This window comes from Neolamprologus brichardi, unplaced genomic scaffold (genome assembly GCF_056152115.1).
Source record: "Neolamprologus brichardi isolate AB-2024 unplaced genomic scaffold, ASM5615211v1 NODE_ptg000033l+_length_6344489_cov_1, whole genome shotgun sequence".
NCBI lineage: Eukaryota > Metazoa > Chordata > Actinopteri > Cichliformes > Cichlidae > Neolamprologus > Neolamprologus brichardi.
In genome coordinates, this window is record NW_028270137.1 from 764,204 (window position 1) to 786,500 (window position 22,297).

The 22,297-nt window shown below is 43.0% G+C and overlaps 1 protein-coding gene across 1 annotated transcript; it reads right to left on the reverse strand.

Moving 5' to 3' along the window:
• Window positions 1–492: 492 nt before the first annotated feature.
• On the reverse strand, window positions 493–11,556 carry fgf8a (fibroblast growth factor 8a). Its single transcript, XM_087837441.1, has 5 exons — window positions 11,027–11,556; window positions 10,887–10,923; window positions 10,009–10,189; window positions 8,296–8,402; window positions 493–1,569 (listed from the first exon to the last, which is right to left on the reverse strand). Exons 1-5 carry the CDS (start codon window positions 11,056–11,058, stop codon window positions 1,303–1,305), a joined length of 624 nt encoding a protein of 207 aa, XP_087693567.1. The 5' UTR covers window positions 11,059–11,556; the 3' UTR covers window positions 493–1,302.
• Between the last annotated feature and the right edge of the window lie 10,741 nt (window positions 11,557–22,297).

Consider the following 22,297-nt stretch of genomic DNA (forward strand, 5'->3'; position numbering starts at 1 on the left):
AATAAGAAAAGGAAATGAAATACACTTACAGACCAGCAGAATGAGCCAAACTGTGACGTTCACCCAACATGAGCAACAATGTTACCCTCGCTACAGTAGAGTGTGTTACTTGGGTATGACGGTCTATTATTTCACTTATCTATGTGTTTTGCTTAAGGTAAATAAAATGTAATAAACATAGATAGGACGACTATGGGGATGTACAGAGCTTCTGTCATTTTGTATTCTAATAACAGTGGAGGAAAGTTCTGCTTCCTGTGAAGGCAAATTGGTTGACATTTTGTTATCCTCATCAACCAGTGAACTCTAATGCCATACGTATGGAGACATTGGAAGACACCACTCGCACACACTCTGCAATCGGTCAGCTTCATTACTCCTTACAGATACGTGTGTGGCTGTAGGGGGAAGAGGCCAGTCAGCAACATGTCTGACTTTCCAAGGTTTCACAAATGGATCCCAAGCAAGCATGTACCACACACGAGCTTCGGTATTCTAATGTGCATTTATTACACGTTTTAAATAAATAAATCATCCGTAAAATTATTTTACACATCCTCAAATAAAAATATATTTATATATGTATAAAAACAGACATTCAGCGAGCAACGAGAAGACAAAGGGTTAGGGGATGTGTCCATGGATTACACTTACACTTCAATGCATTTTGTACACATCGAGACAAAACAGTCAGAACACAAGCCTGTGAATATCAAGTATAGCTGCCATGTTGTTCATTCAATGCTAGTGAATGTCTGTTTGGTTGAACTGTGTGAGCGAGATAATGAGCCCAGTCAGGACGCAGTGCCCAGCAAAAAGTGTGCACTGCAGTGTTACCAACAAATAATTCTGATTATAGTCTTTGTTGCCTCCTGTACACTACGAGACAGTCTGTGTGTCTGAATATAGCGTTCCCTGGCAGTGAGGTCAATCAGGGTCCTTCAAGTCTCCTTGAGCAGCAGGCAAGAGTCCAAGAAGTGACTCCACTGATAAAAACAACGAACAATAATCAACACAGGGCACTCTACTAAAACGATGTCCTCAAAAAGTCAAACATGAGTCATGAGGATTAAAAACAAACTTTTCTTTTTCTTTACTTTTTTACACAAGTCAGTACTAAAAACCCGGAGTACAAAAATATATGTTTTTTGTCTTTGTGTGGCTTTTTTTACTTTACAAAAAATAAACTACTCATCAAGGTATATTTATCAGTATAAAACTGTCTCCAGAGGTTTTTGGGGAGAGAAATCCAGTCAGGTTCTCCTTTTTCTCTGACTTTTCCGTTTTATTCTCTGACGAGTATCACGTGCGCTTAGTCCTTTGACTGAAAGGGTAGTGGATGAAGTCAAAAGGCCGGTGGTGGCTCGGATGGGTGGGCTGGTGCCCCTTTGGCAGCCTCTTCATGAAGTGGACTTCACGTTGGTGCTGGCGTGTCCGTGAGCCCTTCCGTGGACGCCCCCGACGCGTGAAAGCCATGTACCAGCCCTCATAACGGACGTTCTTCAGCGCCGTGTAGTTGTTCTCCAGAACGATTTCGGTGAAGATACAGTCACGGCCTAGTCCATTTTTCTGCAAAATCACAAACGACAGAAAAAAGAGGATATTCACAAAAGATGTTAAAGATTTGCAGAATGAAAACCGTCCCCTCAAATGTGCAGCGTATGCTACAGTCATTACAAATCAAACAGAGGGAGATCACTATTCTCCCCCTTCAACAGACCTCCAGCAACCCTCGTGGGTCAGTTGCAGCAGCGCACACCTTCCTGTCATAAAGCCTTAATCAGACCCTAAGTGTCACTTTCATTCCAGGTTTGACTTCCTGTTGCATTTGTGGTTAAATCTAACAGCTCTGGTCAGCTAGAATAACAATCAGTAGATGCTTAAACACACATCAGGTCTGCAGAGTTCAGTGAATCCCATTGAATTTAAGTTCCAGGTTACATCAGGTCTTTACGACAATAAAAGGCAGGCATGTGAAAGATGGGTGAAGTGTGGATGAGCGTGTGATGTCCAGTTGGTAACATCATAAAGTGTACAGTGTAGTTCTCTGAAACAGCACTAGCACGCAGTCCTGGCCTACTGTACAGAGTGTGTTAAAAATAGTCCTGGCACACTCCTGTACACACACTGAAAACACACACTTTCTGTATATTCTTCAACACAAGCACACACACATATACTGCGGGTGAGGTAGGTGGTGACTGGGCCGGTAGCTTGGGGCAGATGGTGTTCAAGGTAGGGTGCTGGGTGGGTGGAGCGAGTGTGTGTGTGTGTGTGTGTGTGTGTGTGTGTGTGTGTGTGTGTATGGTAGGGTTACAGAAAGCCTGGCAGCTCTGTTTATTAGCCATCACAGTGAGAGAGGTCAGGCAGTCACCCACTAAGACACATCTCACATGACAACGTTAAATGCAGCATTGTGGAGTCCTGAGCCAGCCGCATTTCTTTATTTCTAACCAAAGAGCCAGACTTTTGTAACTTTTAAAAGTGGTCCTTAGTAATAATTCCGAAGGTCTTCTTCAGTCATTATCAGTCTGTCTGTTAGGCCACCTAACACTGACCTATGAATAATACGAGCATAAAAAAGGCTAAACCAGCGTTGTATCTACACATAATGACCAACTTCAAAAAGAACCAGTTTTTCAGTTGTATCTTTAAGCATGTTGTTACTAGCAACCATTTACAAAAACACATAGTTTGTTTCCATGTCTTTTGTTGAATCTAAATGCCAAAGATAACAATTTAAGAACCATAAAGTAATAGTTGTGCACCAACAAGGTGATTCCCAAAGAGCTATTAAGTGAAATGTTGGCATATCTCAGCATGGTGTGAAGAAATAGTTGAAGAAACTGGACAAGTGGAGGATAAAAGAAGAAGTGGCACATGTAAAAATATCTGCAAAAGATGAGCAGATGAAAGCCATGTCCTTCAGAATCAGGAAAAACAGAACCCAGATGTTCCTGTCTGCTATACCGGCCACTTGGTTATGCGTATATGCCCGGTGTGCTAGCGTCTTGCATCCTGTGGTTATGTGCTGGATTGTCTCCGGGGTATCTGCACAGCCTGCTCCTGGGCTCTTGCCTGGTGAGTTAGGGTCCAGCGTCTATAGATTGTGCTTACAGTTTGTTCTTGTGCTGTTTTGATTAGTGCCTCTGTGCTGTCTTTCAGTCCAGCTTTCTTCAGCCATTAGTAGCATGTTTCGGTATCAGCCAGTAGTACATGCGTCCTTCTATGATGGTTCCTGTTCTTGCTTCTCTTCTTTCTCTGGTTTTTGCTGCCTGACATATTCACTAAGCACACGATCGGTTGTGGCCATCTTCATGGTGTACTCATTGGTCTTTGTTGTTTTATCCTAGTGGTTTTGACACTCACTAGTCCTCGACCTCCTTCCTTCCACTTAATGTACAGTCTCAGGGTGATGGACTTGGGGAGAAACCCGCCATGCATGGTGAGGAGCTTTCTTGTCTTAATGTCACAGGGTGCTATCGCTTCCTCTGACCAGCTTATTATTCCAGCAAAGTATCTGATAACCATCAGGGCATTGGTGCTGATTGCCTGGATGTTGTTTTTCCAATTCAGCTGACAGAAGGCCAGTCGCTGCACCACCGAGATTTACTACAAGAAAGTCTTTGATTCAATCCCTGACACGGGGATCCTGGAATGGCTTGAACTGTACAAGACCAACAGGGCCCTAACAACCTTCATCAGGAATTCAACGAGGATGTGGTGAACAACACTACAGGCCAAATTCAAGACAATTGCACAGGTCACCATCAAGTGCAGGATTTACAGAGGAGGTGCCCTGTCCCCACTGCTGTTCTGCCTCAGTGAGATCATCATGGATACTGACTATGGAATGGTGCAATCGTTAGCTGTCTTCTCTACATGAATGACATCAAGCTGTATGGACCAAACTAGGATCTACAGCAACAACATCGGAATGTCATTCGGATTGGAGAACAACGAGGAGAGGGAAGGTAATCAGAACTGAGTGGATTGCACTACCAGAAAGCATACACTGAGGACAGCTACAAGTAGCTGGGAATCCCACGGGGAAATGGAAACCATGAAGAGGAAAGCCACAACCACCAAAAACCTGCAGCGAGTAAGGCAAGTCCTGAGGAGTCAGCTGAATGGGAAGAAAACAATCTGGGCAATCAACACCTACTGCTGGTCATCAGATACCCTGCTGGGGTAATAAACTGGCCAAAGCAGGACAAAGAAGTTACTGACAGAAAGACCCCAGAAAGAAGAGGAGTTAGAGGAGGAACCATCATGGAAGGACAGGCCCCTACACGGCATGTACCACCGCCAGATCTGTGCTCTAATCGGTCTGCTAAAAACTGACTTTAATACATTTAGTTCAGTTTTGAAATCACTTCAGTCTCAACTTCACACCAGCAGGTGCAGCAGGAGAGGAGGAGTCAGAGAGAAACTCGGTTTGTAGAAGAGAACCTGCCCGCGAGCAGGTTATGTCGCAGTCTGTTACCTGGTAAGTGACTCAGGGTTAAAGTTAACTCTCGTTCTGGAACTGAGAACCCAGAATTCCCCTCATCTTGGGTTGTTAGCTCAGCCTGTTTCCTGGAATAGGACCAAAATGCTTTTGATACCCATCAGCAAGCTTCTAACATAATTCTGGTTGGATATTTGACCACTTTTCTTATCTGGCTGGTTTACTGGTATGAACCTGACTTTTAAGTATTGTCCACATGCCCATGTAAATGGTAAATGGACTGATTCTTATACAGCGCTTTTCTACTCTCTCGGAGTACTCAAAGCAACATGCCAAGTTCACCCAGTCACACCCATTCTCACAAGCACTTTTATCTATACCTAGTGCTATCTAACTGCATTCAAACACATTCACACTCCGATGGACGCATCGGAGAGCAACTTGGGGTTAGTATCTTGCCCAAGGATACTTGACATGCAGACTGGAGGAGCCAAGGATCGGACCACTAACCTTCCGATCAGTAGGTGACCTGCACTACCTCCTGAACTACAGCCACCCCTGTATAGCCCATGTTAATGTCAGCCTAGTTTATTTATTCCAAAACCAGTTTTTATGTGTGTTTGGGATCATTGTCCTGTTGGAACTCCCAGCTGTGTCTGAGTTTCCAACATCTGTCGATATGATGTAAAGTTAAAGAATTAGGAGGTAATCCTCTTTCTCCTTTATTTCACCCATTTTGTGCCACGTACCAGTATCACTGGCAGTAAAACAGCCCCAGTGAATCCTGCTTCAAGTTAAGCTTGAAGGTTTTGTCACAGTCTCCGTCCATGGCAATGTAAAGCAGGTTTCATTATGGGCGGTGATGCTGGCATTGCAGCAGCTTTCACTTATGGCAGGCTTGAGTCCTGGTTGTTCCTGAATATCCTGGGCAAATTCTTTTCCATCTGAGGGCAAAAGTTTGGGTTTCTCCTAGGACTTCCAGAAAGATGACACATCTAAATCACTAATTACATATAATTGCTTGAACAGATGATCATGGAATCTGCAACTGTTTAGAAATGGCTCCAGGAGACCCTCCCACTTTGTGCAAATCTTCACTGAGCTCCTTAGACACATTGTTACAAGCGTTGCTCTCAAGCAAGTTATTTTTATGTTGCAAAGAGAAACTACCAGATGTAGTCAGTCCTGATCACTAATGTGATTTTAAAAGGCCTTGGCCTTGTCAAATTAAAAGACATAAGTGAGTGTACGTCTATATTTGAGTCCATACGATTACTTTTGGCCATGTGTGGATTGGAGAAAATCCCAAATAAATTCAAACCCAATTCTTGTTTTTTAAAATGATTGAAGGTGTATTCATTCATTCCACTTTGGAAAATCAACAGTTCAAAGAAACTGTTAAAAGCAAATTTACCATAACATTTATAATAATTGTGTGTACACTTCTGGCCACACAGTGTATGTGAGTGTATTCAGTCTGGACTATTTTCAGCTGCCAGTGTCATTATAACTGTGTATTGACAATAAATTACGTGTAAAAATGCAATAATGATAGTTTAACATTAATGCATATATTTAGATAATTTATTGTCTATGAAAAAAGCCTTTTGTGAAGCTTGGACATCTTATTTACTTCATCACCGATAAAATAAAACTGAAGAATAACTTCAGGCTCCTTTTCAGCAGTTTAGTCAGGATCACATAAAGTCAACTTCAGTTATCGATGAGTCCATGAATTAAAACCAGTTTTTAAAAACATATTCATAGTTGTCCCACAGATTTATCTTTCTGTACAGCAACTTTAAAAACCTCCTCATATTGATATCGACACATCTCTGTGATCAAGCTTTCTGAGTAAACTTCGATAATTAGATCCCACTAATACGAGACTTGATAAAGTGTTTGGTGCTCGTCCTGTAGCATTAAATAATGTTGACCACTGTTTGGTCAAAACTCAGATTATTAAACTTTCCCCTAAACCAGCCAACCAGTGGAACCAGCTCCCAGTTTGGACTGGGTTGACAGGCACCATCCCTACTTTTAAGAGCACACTTAAAGGTTTTCTTTTTGATGAAGCTTGCAGTCATGAGGTGATGCTGCAATGGGACTTGGCTGCTGGGGGCTTCCCATGATGCAGTGCTTCTTTTTCACTCTTCATGTGTTTGGACACCACTACTGTATGTCATCATTAGTAATTAATTTTAAACCATGGGTCTCTTTCCCCTCACCCCCACAGGCAGCCTCGTTCTGCCTGTTTCTCTTTGTTACAGGAAACTTTCCTTCCTGCTTTCTCATGGGGTTGTTAGGGTTGTCTCTCTAATATTGTGGGATCTTTACTGTATAATATATTTATTTTTTATTTTTATTAACCTTTATTTAACCAGGAAGATCCCATTGAGATTAAAAACCTGGCCAAGATAGGCAGCAGCGTTTGTCTCACAGTTACAGGAATCACTCAAACACAGGCAGCAACAACACACATGCAACAATAAGTGAAAGAATACAAATAAAATAAAATTCAATAAAATTCAAATAAAAATAAAAAAGTCAGTTAAAATGACAATCAATCTAATTGAAACAGTTGCATGTTATGGACTTGGCCTCAAGGATTCGTAGTTTAGATTTAAAAGCACTTAATGAAATGAATTCAGTCATTTTCCTTCTGCAGTTTGTTCCAAGTCGAGGCTGCTAAATGGACAAAAGCTCTTTTACCAAGTTCAGTTCGGGCAAATGGAACAGAAAGCAACAAGTAACCATGCGGACGAAGAGAATACCGACCAGCATGTTTCATTACAAGCAGGGAACAAGAAGGCAGCAACCCAAGTATGGCCTTATATATACAACTGTATAAATGAGAGTTCCTCCGACTTACCAAAGCAGGTCCTACCTGAGAGTATAACTCACAGTGGTGAGTCTGAGATTTACGGTTAGTGATGAACCTCAGAGAAGCACGATACACAGAATCAACCATTCGACGACATTGAGCAGAAGCCTTCATATATAGAATATCTCCATAATCCAGCACAGGCAGAAATGTTGCAGCAACAAGCCGCTGCTTTGTATTAAAAGAGAAACACAACTTATTTAGAAAATAAAATCTCAGTTTTAACTTAAAGATTCTCTACATGTGGTTTGAAGGTGAGCGAGTCATCAATTAAGATTCCCAGATATTTATAGGTGTGAACCGACTCTATTTTATTACCTTCAAGAGTGGTTACTGATGGGATTATACATATATACACATACATACATATACACATATATGAATGTGAAATGAAATGGGATTGCACTGAACTTAATAAAAATGTTATAGATTAGCTTGATTGATAGAATCAATCAATTAGTATTATTATTTTTTCTAATGTGCCATTAATTTTATGATATTATTTGACCAGGATAATGGTCACTCTGACATTCAGTGTGAGGAAGAAGCTGTTTCCAGGTTTAGTCTTCGTTTTGCTTTTAATGGGATCATTCACAGAAAAAAATAATTAAATAAAACGAGTAAATCAAAAATGACTGTTGCTGATGTTATTGATGAAAAGCATCACTAATATGGAATAATTTTCATTAATGTGAAAAACAAATGACTTATTCTCTGACATGCTCGGCCATCTGGACCCTGAACACATGACGCTTTCAGTCATATGGTCAAAGTTCTGTCTGATTCTTTTACATCAAAGAAATCGATTTGATTTGATTTCTCTGATCTCTGCACATTTCTCTCGAGGTCAGCTTAAAGCGGTGGATGGAGCAGTAGTTTGTGCTGCTACATCCATTATCATTGAGAATCAGCTAGTGAGTCTTTGGACCATGAGCTGGCTGAAATCAGCTTTGAGCCTCACCTTGCCAATGAGCTTCCCTCTCTTGTTCATGCAGATGTATAGGTCAGTCTCAGCTCCCCTGATGCGCACTCGACTTCCAAAAGTATCTGTTTCCACGATGAGTTTAGCTACAGAGATCAGACAGAAGAGTTCAGTCAGCAACTGCAACACAGACGGTTTCTGTGCCTTTTAGTAGACATTTTGCTTAAACATTAAATTCTGAATAAATGACTTTGCAGACTATGCAAACAGAAAAAAAAGAATCAAAAACACACACAAAAACGCTTGCATGTATTTCCAAGCATACACACTCTCATTCACAGTGAAGCCTATGGGACCGTTCCTGGGGATTCATGCAAGCTGGAACTTTTGCAAAATGATAAAACCACGTGTCTCCTGAGCCTTTGAAACCTAAAGAGGCGATCCTGGCAGTCTCATTAAGACTCCCTTTTCAAATAATTCAGCACTGACCTCATGCATAGAGCGGCACATTTATCTCTATATCCTGAAAAGTACTGAAAGACACAGGAAATACAGGATTTTCATGTTTATGTTACTTTTTTACCCAAATACAAAAATATTAATAAATTCTCCTGTTGAAATAGCACACAGTATTTCTATATCTCCTGTGTTTGCTGTGCATTCATCTGACATTCACACAGGTATTATTTCAGAGCACCTTAAGACAACAGCAGATTGTCTATAACATTAAATAAACAATGTTTTAACAGTCACAGTTTTAAACAGATTAACTATTGGGAACCAGCAGTTACAGCAGAGAGAATGTAGAAAGCACACAGACTTTCTCACTTTCTCTTTCATTCAAAAATGTGCTTCAGGTGATCCTAACACACACACACACACACACACACACACACACACATGTACATTAGCTCCATGAAGACTGTGCTTGAAATAAAACAAAGAGAGTAAAGCTCGATGAGGCCCGTTAGATTCTGAGGCAGGACAGAGAAGGGTTAAAGGTGGGGGCTGACATGGGAGCAAGAACTATGCAGGAAATGTTCAGGAGGCATAAGTAGGATGGCTTCTAATAGCTCTTCCAGATCTGCGTGATCTCTAGAGGATCACCTCCAGCACCATCCACAGCCAACTGGACAATTTCTCTAGGCCTCTTCCCCTCGAACAGTACAGACTGAATTCAGATAGAGTGCAAGGAGGCTACAAGTAAGTAACTCAACACTAAGTAAGTAATACTTAGTGTTGAGTTAATAAAAGAAGATAATATTGATATCGTTGCCTTTCTTGGGAAATTTAAGCATCTTCAGACACAGACAGCTCCAGGATTAGTGATTGAAACAAACTGACACATTTATAATGTAATGTGACGATGTTTGAAGGATGTTTCTCTTTTAAAATAATTTCAGACATTTAAATACAAAAGGTGATTTTGCAACTATGTTAATGTTCTCTCTTAATTTCCATATAGTACAGTGGCCCACCTTTCACTGTAATATGGTTAGAATGAATTACAGTGAGAGAAACAAAAGCAAACAAACAAATGTGAAATATGTCAAATAAAGCTTAAAAAAGAATGAACCAGGTTACATTTGTATGCTATAGTTTGATAAGCACAAATTATGGTAATGTTTTAAAATAACTGAAATCTACCTGAACACAGATAAATCAGGCGTCGCCGTCTCTGCGCTGTGTGGAGCGTGGAAGCGATTTTTGGAGAGTTGTCGGTTATTACAGGAGTTACTGGATTTCTCTTACCGTGCACGTCTCCATCCTCGGCCATGGCGTTGATCTTCTTGTTGGGCAGGACCTGTACGTGTTTGCCGCTGGTCCGGCTGTAAAGCTGGTAGATCCGGATCAACCTGCGGCTCGTGCGGTCCGTCACTTTGCTCTGTTCGCTTACATGCTGCGTGAAATTAGGCGGGGACTGATTGGTTACCTGTCAGAAATTAGACGGCATTACTTACTTATTTATTTAAAATTTACAAGGTCGGTCGCGCGGCTTCGGGTTGTCGACGGACTGAAGCGCTTTGAAACAGTTCGTTTGTTTTCTCACTTCTTTCTTTCTTTCTTTGGGTTTTTTGTTTGTTTGTGTTTTTGGGCGGTGGTGGGGGGTAACTGTAACAAGTTCCAGAAGAGCGGCTGCCAGATGAAATTAACAGGTTCCAAAAAGACGCTGTGTGATAACAGGTTGTGCATACAGGAGAATGCGCGCCGCAATGCCCAGAAGAAGAAGAAGAAAAGACGTCGTATGATTGAAATAAAAGCTCGACTGCTCATTCATCATGGTGTGAAATAATATGAAACTACTTTCACTTTGTTCTTAATGTGTTTTTCTTTCTCTCTCTCTCCGTCGCGCTCCGCTGTGATGGAATGAGTGGAGGTAACGGAAACGTTGGAGCTTTCAACCCCCAATCTGTGCCCGAGCATCTTGTGCCAGGGCCAATATGTTCATCAGCAACCTGTCAGCAGGCCGCGCGCCGTGGGAGCCTTTCGATACTGTCGTATTACAACATGTTATGTTACCTTTCCCCCTCTCTTTCGCCCGCTTGGACTGACGGTTTTTAACCTAATTCTTATTTTTGCAACTAAAATAATTCGCAGTATTTTAAAGACAAATTGTAGTAATGACATACCTGCGCGCAGTAGAACAATGCAAATAAGTGCAGAAACCTGCAAAAGAAAGAATACCGTGCATTCAGTGACTTAATACGGGGCTGCGTGGAAAAACATTAATAGTGCGTAAAGAGTCGAGGTTAAGCAGGACAGCACTCACACACAGCTGAACCTGGATGGGATGGGTCGCATGTTGGATGAAGTCAGTTTTTACTAGGATCCGTTAATAAGAGCACACAATCTACAAAATAGCAACCAAGTCCAAAGATCTCAAAGGAATCCAGACAACGGTCAGATGCGCTGACAGACAGGTTTAACAAAGGGACACATTCTTCATCACATCTGTGACCTTCGCCGACAAAATCTTGCTCAGTTGAAACGGCAGTTAGTGGTCATAATTTGTCATTAAGGTGTAGCTGCCCGCGTCTGTCACAGAGCTACCCAAAGTGCACTTGGAGAAGAAAAGCTCTGCGATGAAGTTTCTTTCTTGTTCCTACGCACAGCCCGTCACTATATTCCTCCTGCGTGATAAATCCTCGTGGGTCCTCTACGGCCTTCAGGTGTGTTTGCAGAGTGAGCTGACTCGCTGTTGCTGCACTGGCTCGATGCTCCGCTCGGCTGTGACTACACACAGGACTCTCCTCTCTCTGCTCTCATCCCGCAGCTCCCGTGTCAAGCCTCTCGCTCAGTGCTCACACACCCCCGGTAAAAATGGCAGACTGAGAACAAGCCCCCTTTTTCTACAGAACAAAAGCGACCCCCCACACCCCCAGCCCCACTCTTTCCTCCCTTGCCTTGATGCGAAACATCTCTTTACCTGAGTAGCGCTCCGGACTTTGTTGAGGAACAAAGAGGCGAGGAGGAGCCCTGGCTGCCCCAGGGACTGCATGAAAAATTAAAACCACCAAACAAATACAGTAAATTACAACAAGGCATCAGGGTGATAAACACTTTTCTGGGGGCTTTACCTGTTTGTCACGAAGGCGATTTGATGACCCCGCAGACGCTCGCGTTGATCGTTCAGTTCTGGGATGCAAACATTGAACAAACAAACTAAAACAAAAAACACACAAATACAAACAATTAAAACAGAAAACTAAATTTGATAAAGACCGCAGCCTCTCTTTCTTGCAACATGTAACTAGACTACAGTGACTATCTGGCTTTCAAAGCCTTAATCTCATGACAGAAGGAGACATCGGTTCATTAAGGCAAAGCCGACAGCAGTATGTGACATTCACACCTCACAGCCTCCCGAGTTATATTTAAGAAAACCCTTAAAGGCTTAAAATGACCAGTGACAACTTTATATCGCTTTGATGGCTGAGAGGATGGATGAGGAGGTTCATTAGATCAGGTGGAGTCATTTTGTTTTTAGGTTATAAGTAATGTCCAGGTTTGCTCTGATGAGTTTTTGCTAAGAACACCCTCATACCTCATTAAACCAAAGCCCCCAGCCACTGAAAGAAGATGGTTTCAGTGAAGCATGTCATACAGACTGAAGCCACCAGTGGGCGCTGCAGCAGAAATTATTAGGTGTAGGAAAACACTAGTTGCCCCCAGTGTTCTTAGTGACTTTATACTGAATGACAGTTTAAAAAGAGACATTTCATCTATTATCTGCTCTACTGACAGGCTTCATGTTAGCACATAGTTTGTTTTTCTGTTCCCTCCCTCTCATTAGCCTCCTCTGCTCCGTGGATGTGCACATGTGGATATACATCTGTGTGCGGTGACAAGTTAAACACGTAACCTCAGTTGAAACGTTACGTGGGTCAGTGTGTGAGGTAATGTGTGTGTTGTGGCTGAAAACTGTAATAAAACCTTTTGCATGTGTCCTTATGTGTATTTGTAGATGAGTGGCAGGTAGCTGCTATTCTGTGCCCTGGCTCAGGGTCCTGTCGCCCTCCCCTTAACCCTGGGGGCCCTGCATCCATCAGCAGCCCTGCAGGGGGCAAACACCCTTCCCCCCTTTCTCTTCCTCTCTCTCCTCTTCTTCCACTTGTGATCACAGACACACCATTGGATTTATGAAAGCGCTGTGGTTCGAAGACAGTGGAAATGCTGGGATTTTTATTGGGAGAGACCAGAGACGACAGGATAAAAAAAATGAGTATATTGGAGGGACAGCTGAGGTTGAGGAGTTTGGAAATAAAATTAGAAAGCCGAGGTGAAGATGGGTTGAACATGTACAAAGGTGGGATAGCAAATATATGGAGCTGCTGGCCAAGAAGAAAGGAGGAAAACTCTGGTGGTGCAGAACTTGAAAAGACTTGGTCTGACTGAGGAGGATGCTGGGGTAGGGATGCTAGGATGGCAGCGGATGCTGTGGTGACCCCTGAAGACAGCCAAAAAAAGAAGATGACGAAGTCTCAGGCTTTTCAGGGACCCCCATCACCCCCTCTATCCTTTTCACTACTAAACATTTGCCTTTATTAGATGTTGTTAACTTTAGTCTGTTATTTGCCAAAGTTCATGTGCTTGTTTGTGGTATCACTTTTTCTTCGTTCCTTCAACATTTAACCAGCCCTGACAGATGAGTGCCTTCCTCAGCATCTTCCAGTGATCAGATCAGTGTCTGTGTCCAACATATGCAGGGTATCTTTCTGTTATGTGGATTCACTTCCCCTAACATTGGCGATCAGGATCAGTTAAAAAACAAAACAAAACAAAACAAAACAAAACAATCATTAACATTAGGTAAGTCCTTGTTAGTACGTGAATTAACAGTTGATCGACGTATGGATTCACTCTGCCTGACAGCAGGTTACCCCTGAGTCCGACCAACTGTCAGAATTAACAAGTGGCATAGAAACATTCGACAGTATTCCCCAAAAACCCTCTTTTGTCTGAGTATTTACTAATTAAATTTAAATGTACAATAATGGATTACGCCAGTCTCGCTCTGCAGGCCTACTTGTTGTTCCTAGAGTATTTAAAAGTAGAATGGGAGGCAGAGCCTTCAGTTTTCAGGCCCCTCTTCTGTGGAACCAGCTTCCAGTTTGGATTCAGGAGACAGACACTATCTCTACTTTCAAGATTAGGCTTCAAACATTCCTTTTTGCTAAAGCATATAGTTAGGGCTGGACCAGGTGACCCTGAATCCTCCCTTAGTTATGCTGCAATTGGCCTACAGTTTCATGGTCCTCCCTGGCTCCCTGCTGGAGTTCGGTCCTTTTGGTTCTCTCTCCCTCTTGGTCTTCTCTTTGTTTATTTTTGTTCTCTCTGTCTGGCCTTTGGCCAACACACCTGCTGACAATCAGCCACCTGCAACTCATGACCTCATCACTGCTGCCACTACTTTAGGTGATGGCTGAGCTGCATCATTGTACTCACTCTAGTGTAGCCCCGGCTCCAGTAACCATCTCGTGCTTTCATTGTCGTGCTTCTGTGTGCTAACGCATTTGTCCTCTCCCTGGATTATCCCCTTCCCTCTTGGACTGTGGTGAGCGTGTGTTCTGTGAGGGTGAAGAGTGCTGAAGGCTGGATGTTTGTTACCGGTTACCTGGATCCCCGGAGCCAACCTGGTGGTTGCACTGTAACTAAACGCACTTCTAATTGTGAAAGTCTCGAGTCCTGCATCACTTGGAAGTAATAAATGCATGAACTAGTTTTTCAGCATCACTCTGAGACAGGATATTTCTAACTTTAGAGATGTTGCACAAATGGAAGAACGCAGTCTTACATATTTGTTTAATATGTGCGTTGAAGGACATATCCTGGTCAAAAATGACTCCAAGGTTCCTCACAGTGTTACTGGATGGCATTACCTTGGCCTCCAGAGGTAATGCAAGATCATTGTAGACTCTTAGCAGGGCCGTTTCAGGGCTATGGTGTGACTGAAATTTGTCAGTGATATTATTTGCTAGTGAGTAGGCCTGTATTTGGAGAAAGACGACTTTCTCTAAAATGTTTGATACGAACGGAAGTTTAGAGATTGGCCTATAATCCGCAGGGTCTTTCTGATCGAGGTTACTGTTTTTAAGCACGGGGTGCACTACCGCATGTTTAAAAGCAGTCTGGACACAGCCCACTAACAATGATAAATTCATTAAAAATAAGATGCAAGGCCCAATTTCCACTTGATAATGTGGGACAGAAGGATATCATGACAGAGTTTGAGCTTCTCGATCGTTCAATGAATCCCTTAAGAGTAGGGAGTGACAACAGCGCTCTTACTTTATTGACATCAATTTAAAACAGACATCAAACTAAAGGAGCCATTAATTCAGCTGCACATATACTGTTCATTGATTCAGAGCTGTGGTTTACCAGTGTGCAAATGGGAAGCCCGATGAAGACGAGGACATGGAAGATCCCAACACCAAGGCACCCAATCACTTCCACTTTAGGTCTTCGGCTTCTGAATAAGAAAAACACAAGTTGTTAAACAATCAAATTAACCCTCTGTGTAGTTAACACTACTGCAGCAACACACTAGTGATATGCATAAGTTGTTACTCAACTTTAAGGACCTCCTTAAAGTTGAGTAACAACAAAAGCTGGAATTGCATGGATGTTAAATTTACGGATTTCAGTACGCGTCCACACAGGGCTCTAACAGTGGATGTTAACGGGGAGGATGTGTAGCCAAATAAGTGTAACATGTGAGTAGTCTGAAGACTTTTTCAACCACCTGCAGCTTTTCCAAAGAGGTTTTGTCTTGTCAAAGCTTGTGGTCACAGGTGAGGGCAGGAATTAACCAGTGAATCTACAGTGATCCTGTAAATGTCTCATTCCAATCTTCCCTTACTTCTGAACAAGACTTGACTTAAACTACTCCACTTGGGACAATTCCAGCCTGGAGTGGCTGCTCCACCCTTTCCCTGCTCAGAACTATGGCCTCAAACTTGGAAGTGCTGATTCTCATTCCCACTGTTTCACACTCAGCTGCATCTGACACAGTGTGAGCTGGAGGTCACTGCCTGATGAAGCCAAAATCACCACATAATCTGCAAATAGCAGAGAGGAGCACCAAAAACTTCCGTTTATAATTGGCTCCAGCTGGAAGTGTACTGGGAATTATTGTAACTTCCTACCAGCAATACAAACCAAGCTCCCACACCTCTGGTTTCCCAGACGCAAACAGCGATTGTTTAGCTTTTTCTTCAGCTTGATGACCATTTTCATGCCCTGTGTGCCCAGTTCAAGGATTGTCACCTCAACAGGTACCAACCAGCTTGCAGCAGCAACTACATGTAGTGCTTAAATAATGAATTGTAAAATAAATGTATATGTAAATTAATTTACAAATTTATTTATTCAAACATTACTTAATAAATGTATTATTTAATAATTTAATTTAAAATAAAAACACTATTTTTAAGTAAATTTTTCAAAATGAATTCTACATCAATAAATACTTCACAAAAACAAAAATTTAATTCTCAATAAAAACACACTCCCAAAAACCATTTTTGTATTCCAAATAAAAAAAAGGATTTTGTTGAAATAATTTTCATAGAGGTCTTAAAGTAGTTAAATCACTGCTGATAATCTGGTTGTTTTAAAACACTTAAACATTTTTAGATGTTTTTGTGAGTCCGCAGGTCTGCTTGATGGTAGTTTGGACTCCTCTGGGAGATGAGGACACGCCCACATCCGTTGACCACAGCCATGGAGGGTGTCACAGCTCTGAGTCAGCTTTGTGGCATCAGACAGCCACACAGGAAAACAGCACCTGGACTTCATATAGGAGAGAATTTACTTAGGAAGTCTGTAACTTGTACACACTTGTACTTTTATTTGTTTTATAAGTTACATTTAAGAAAAGTAAAGTTATTCACAAGTTTTTATTCTTTTGTATTTATTCCTTTGTGTTATGTACCACAGTCATACTGAACTTTACAGACCGGGTGTCAGCCACCTCCTGTATGTGGATGCCATCAAGCTGTATGCCAAGAGTGAACGAGACATCGATTCACTGATCCACACCACCAGGCTATACAGCAATGACATTGGAATGTCGTTCGGACTGGAGAAGTGTAGTCGGATGGTAACAAAGAGAGGGAAGGTAGTCAGAACGGAGGGGATCGAACTACCAGAAGGCAACATTGCAGACATAGAGGACAGTTACAAGTACCTGGGGATCCCGCAGACAAATGGGAACCATGAAGAGGTCGCTAGGAAAGCTGCAACCACCAAGTACCTGCAGAGGGTCAGGCAAGTCCTGAGGAGTCAGTTGAACGGTAAGAACAAGATCCGGGCCATCAACACGTTCGCCCTGCCCGTGATCAGGTACCCTGCTGGGGTAATAGGCTGGCCAAAGGAGGAGATAGAAGCCACTGACATCAAGACAAGAAAGCTCCTGACCATGCATGGAGGGTTTCACCCCAAGTCCAGCACCCTGAGGCTGTACGCTAAGTGGAAGGAAGGAGGCCGGGCACTCAGGCAGCAGAAACCCAAGAAAGAGGAGGGAGACGAGGAACCACCATGGAAGGACAGGCCCCTGCACGGTATGTACCACCGGCAGATAGAGGAGGTGGTTGAGACCAGAAATCCTACCAGAGGCTGGACAAAGCTGGACTGAAAGACAGCACAGAGGCACTAATCATGGCAGCACAAGAACAAGCTCTGAGCTCTGAGGCTGGGGTCTATCACACCAGGCAAGACCCCAGGTGCAGGCTGTGTAAAGATGCCCCTGAGACAATCCAGCACATAACAGCAGGGTGCAAGATGCTAGCAGGCAAGGCATACATGGAACGCCATAACCAAGTGGCCGGCATAGTATACAGGAACATCTGTGCCGAGTTTGGCCTGGAAGTCCCGAGGTCAAAATGGGAGACGCCCCTAGAGGGTTACAGAATGGCCAAACTAAGATCCTGTGGGACTTCCAGATGCAGACGGACAAACTGGTGGTGGCTAACCGAATAATGAAAAAATGAATTTGTACATGAATTTACAAATGCATAATTTATTGTACAATTCATTATTTAAGCACAGAATCCTCCACACATCCAAGACTTACAAAATTCTGCTGGGGGATAAAGATTTTATTTACTTGGGTATCTGGCAGACAAGGGTGGTGTGACGTATACGTGCTTCCCTAGAAGAAGGCACAGCATGCATTTTCAATGATACCCAGCCTTATCTATCCATGAAACCAGATAACAAACCAACTAATCAAACTGCTCTGTGTCTACCCACATACTTACCCTGTATGGCATTACTTTGGCCTCCAGGATCACCGTGAGGACATGTCCTTCCATATGCATATTAAACAAATATATTGCATTGTTTTCTTGCAAACTTAGAAAAATTCTGAGTGTGGCTGAAAATTTACTTCATGTGTTTATTATTTCTGGGCTGGACTATTGTAATTCATTTCTATCATTTCTCCTACAAAATCCCCGAAAAACCGTCACTTGAGCCAAAGTGGTACCGAGCAGGGCTAGAAACAGATTCGTTGCATACTGGCCTCTCGTCACTGGCTCTGCACTGAATCAAATTTAAAATCCTTCAATTCCTCAATTACAAGGTCTTGAGATAGCATCCCATCTTATCTTAAACATCTTATAGTACCCCAAAAGAGCAATTCACTCTCAGACTGTTGCTTCACTTGTGGTTCCTAAAAGTAGTACGTGAGGCAGAGCCTTTGGGCTCCACACCCATCATCTGTGGAACCATTTTTGATTAGGGGGAGAGCCAACCCCCCAGTTTTTAAGATTAGGTTCAAACTTTCTTTTATGATAATATTATAGTAAGGGCTGGATCAAATAACCCTGAACAGGCCTGGGATGCTGGGGGCTTCCCATGACTCTTGTCTTTGCTCACCTCTTTTTACTCTCCATATGTTTACAGACTAATTATTAATCTCTGGCTGTCTTCCACAGCTTCCTTTCCCATCTCTCCCAGTGTGCCACAGTACATGGTGACACAGAACCCTGGTTCTGCCATGGGTTGCTTCCTGTTAAAAGGGAGTTTTTCCTTCCCACTGTCACCATGTGCTTGCACATAGTGCGTTGTCTGATAGTTGTCTTTTTTCTTGTGGCCGAAATGTGGTCTTTGGGGTCAGGGTCATTCACAAGGATGAACGCGATTGGGATCGCTGGTTATGCCCTCAGGCCTCCATGGGCAAGGGCCCTTCATGGTGACATGGCGAGTATGCGATGTTGACTATTGGGTAATCTGATCGGACAGGAGCTACTCAAATATATCACCTCAATCATCTTAAAGCATGAAAAGAGGCTGAAACCGCTTCTCTGGTGAGCCTAATTAAGGAAAGAGATGAGTTGGGGCTGGAGGTACCAAATTCAAACATTCCTGCAGTTTTTCATGACACCCGATATAACCGAGGCCTACTGGCAGATGTCTTGTCTGCAGAGTCCAAGGAAAAGATGTCCCTCTCCCCTCCGTACAGTTTGTACCAATGGGTCACACTTCTGTTCGGCTTGATCGGAACTCCAGCCACGTTCCAGCACCTCATGGACCGGATGTTGAGTCCACACGCTGCACATGGTGCCGCCTACCTGGACACTGTGATCATCCATAGTGACACCTGGGGGGAGGATGAGCAGTGGGTTGCTGCAGTCCAGGCGGGGCGCACTGCCAACCTGTAGAAGTGTGCAGTTGGACGGAGGGAGGTACAGTATCTATGATACCTCTTGTGAGGCGGGCAGGTGTGGCCACAGATGGTCAAAATGGCGACCATCGCATCGTGCACGTGTTCCAAGACTAAAAAGAGGTGAGGCAGTTCCTGGGGCTGGGAGGTTTCATGCCAGGATACTCCCACGCCTCAGTCGGGCAGTGTGTGGTGGGGATGTGGAGTGGCAGAGTAGCTCAAGCGGCAAGGCCAGCTGACGGGGCAGCTGTTCCTTTTCTCCCTAATTAGTGTATTTCCCTTTTTAGTGACACCAGGACAGGAAAGTGTTGGAGTCAGCTGGAAAGCTGAGCAGCCATGGAGAACATTGGTGCTGTTAAGTAGAGAAGAGTAAAGTGCACATCTGTGTGTATTCACAGGTTTCTGCATGTAAGTGTAGCAGGTGTGGGGAGCCATAGCCCTGCCCCCAAGACATGAAGCAGGCATGGGGGAGATCCAGGACCCGGACATCTAGAGGCAGGAGTGTTCTGGCCAATAGAAGCTAAATTCATTTTTACTTTTCTTTGTTTTGTATCACTGGTGTGTATAAGGCCTTCAGTAGGCCCTTTGGGACAACAGTGTTGTTTATTTGTTGTTTATTGTAGGCTGTACTATCTTCACTCTGTGTCATGCTACTGTAATACATCAATTTCCATCGTGGATCAATAAAGTAGCTTCCAGTCTCTGCCTCCTCATAATAATAATATTAATAATGGTGGTAAATCCAGTTTCATGATATTGGTTAGCGCTCTCGTTCCTCCTCGTACTGATGAGGTTATCTCCCTGTGCCTTCACTGGGTCAACACCACTATAGCATTGACCAGCCCCTGCCTGGTCTTTCAGTGCTGCTGACTCAGTCTCCATGTTCCTTGCTGGACACTTACCTCCCTGTCCTCTTCATTATAACTTCCGGTCTCTGGAAAGAGGTCAGATTTCTTGACCCCCCCCCCCCCCCCCCCCCCCCCGACTCACTGAATCACTGTTCTCTGTCTTTCTGAGTAAGTGCTTCAGCTTCTCTCACTCCTCTGAAGATCCTCACCTCAACGTTCCTGTTCACATTCACTGGATTAACCCACCTGCTCCCCTCTTACAGTGGACTTTTTTCATTTTTGGCACTTACTCCTCGTAAAACTCTGTTCATTAAGACTCCAGAGTTAAAAACAAAAACAAAAAACTTGTTCTTAAGAAAATATTGTCCTCTGTATCTGGATTTAGATCCAAACTTTGGCCCTTGACACCTTCCATATGCACACCTCACCTAGGAGGTGGCCAGGAGGCATCCTGATGCTCAAACCATGCCAACTGGGTCCTTTCTATGTGGTTGAGTAGACCACCTGAGTATAACCACCTCACCTTATCTCTAAGGACGAGCCCATTCACCATAAGCTCATTTCCACCACTTGTATCTGTAATCTCATTCTTTGGGTCACTATTAACAGCCTGTGATTCGTAGGTGATGGTAGGAACATAAATCCACAGCTTTACTTTTACACTAACTGTTCACCACGACAAACCTGTACAACATCTCTCCCAATCTCAAGTGGACACTTCACCCTTTTCCAAATGAAAACCATGGCTCATCTAAACTGCTTCATGCTTGGTTACAAACTCTTGGTATGAGCTGAATGATGTTCCTCGGTGAGGCAGACAAAAATCAGATCATCAAAAAGACAAGATGCTAAGACCAAACCTTTCACTTTTTACAGCCATGGCTAAAAATGATTACGACTAAGAATTGGTGACAAAGAATGGTAATAAATAAGTAATAAATGGTGGATGAAATGTGGACCGAGCTCTGAATGCCTGTGTGTGGACCTGATACTATTCAACAACGGGCCTGATACCCATATTAAACAAAGAACTGGTGCAGCGTTCCACACTGTTCCTGCCTGATCCACGGTTTGACACCAGAGCTCTGGCAAAGACCTTCCCAACGAGGCTGAGAAGTGAAAACCCCGAAGTTGCAAACATGCTTTAAAACAAAAAGCGAATATTTAATTTTTAAAATGTATTTATTTATGAACCAAATGTGTAATGCAGAGCATATGTCTCCTAGGTCTATCCAGTACTAACAGGAAGGAGAGATTTCACTGATCTTTCTGTAACTGTAGGACAGACCAAGATAAAGGATTTGTTATGTGATGGTAAGCTCAATGTTTTGGCTGTTCTCTTGGTGTGTGTGTGTGTTCATGTGTTTGTTGGGGGTAGGAAGTGGGCTGCACTAGTTGATACATTTGATTTGGGATGAGTCGCCTCTGACAGCAGCTGTCACAGGAATAGCAGGGGATAGTCCTTATCAATCAACCCTCCCCCTAGCTGCCAATCAAATCCCCTGACTACAGCAACCTGTTATCTACACAGCTGTCAGCCCTCTCTCTGCCCAACATGAAGAATGATGCAAATGAGTCAGGGATGGGACAGTGTCCCTCTGGGCCTGACATAATCAATGTGTCTTTTTGTTCTCAGCGTTATGAATCTAAATGTGAAAAGGTTAAACTGGGAAAAGTTTTATTTTCCCACCATTAGAGACCCACAGACACTGAGGCAGTGCAGGAAGCTGCATGGCTGTTTAAAGGAGTTTCCTTCATCTGTGTGCAACATATTTAAAAACAGTAGAATTAAATTGACCTGAACCTTCTCACAATATTTGGCAATATTTCGTTTGGTTCGTTCTCAAAGTCATGATAGAATTAACAAAAAAACGTTTAACATCCCGATCTCTGTTCACTGGAATAATGCTCACAAGGATTTGAAGGAATCATTATCGTTGTAGGACAGGAGAAAGTTTTACTCTTCATTGAGGTCATAGCGCTAAAATCTGTTACACTGCACAGTTACTGTTACACAGTGTGT

Excerpts from the sequence above, each read along its gene's own strand:
- fgf8a (XM_087837441.1), bottom strand. The coding sequence starts at position 11,058 with ATGCGACCCATCCCATCCAGGTTCAGCTGTGT. Across the intron at positions 10,924-11,026 it reads CCATCCAGGTTCAGCTGTGT|GTTTCTGCACTTATTTGCAT; the intron begins GTGAGTGCTGTC and ends TTTCTTTTGCAG. Across the intron at positions 1,570-8,295 it reads GAGGGAAGCTCATTGGCAAG|AAAAATGGACTAGGCCGTGA; the intron begins GTGAGGCTCAAA and ends GTGATTTTGCAG.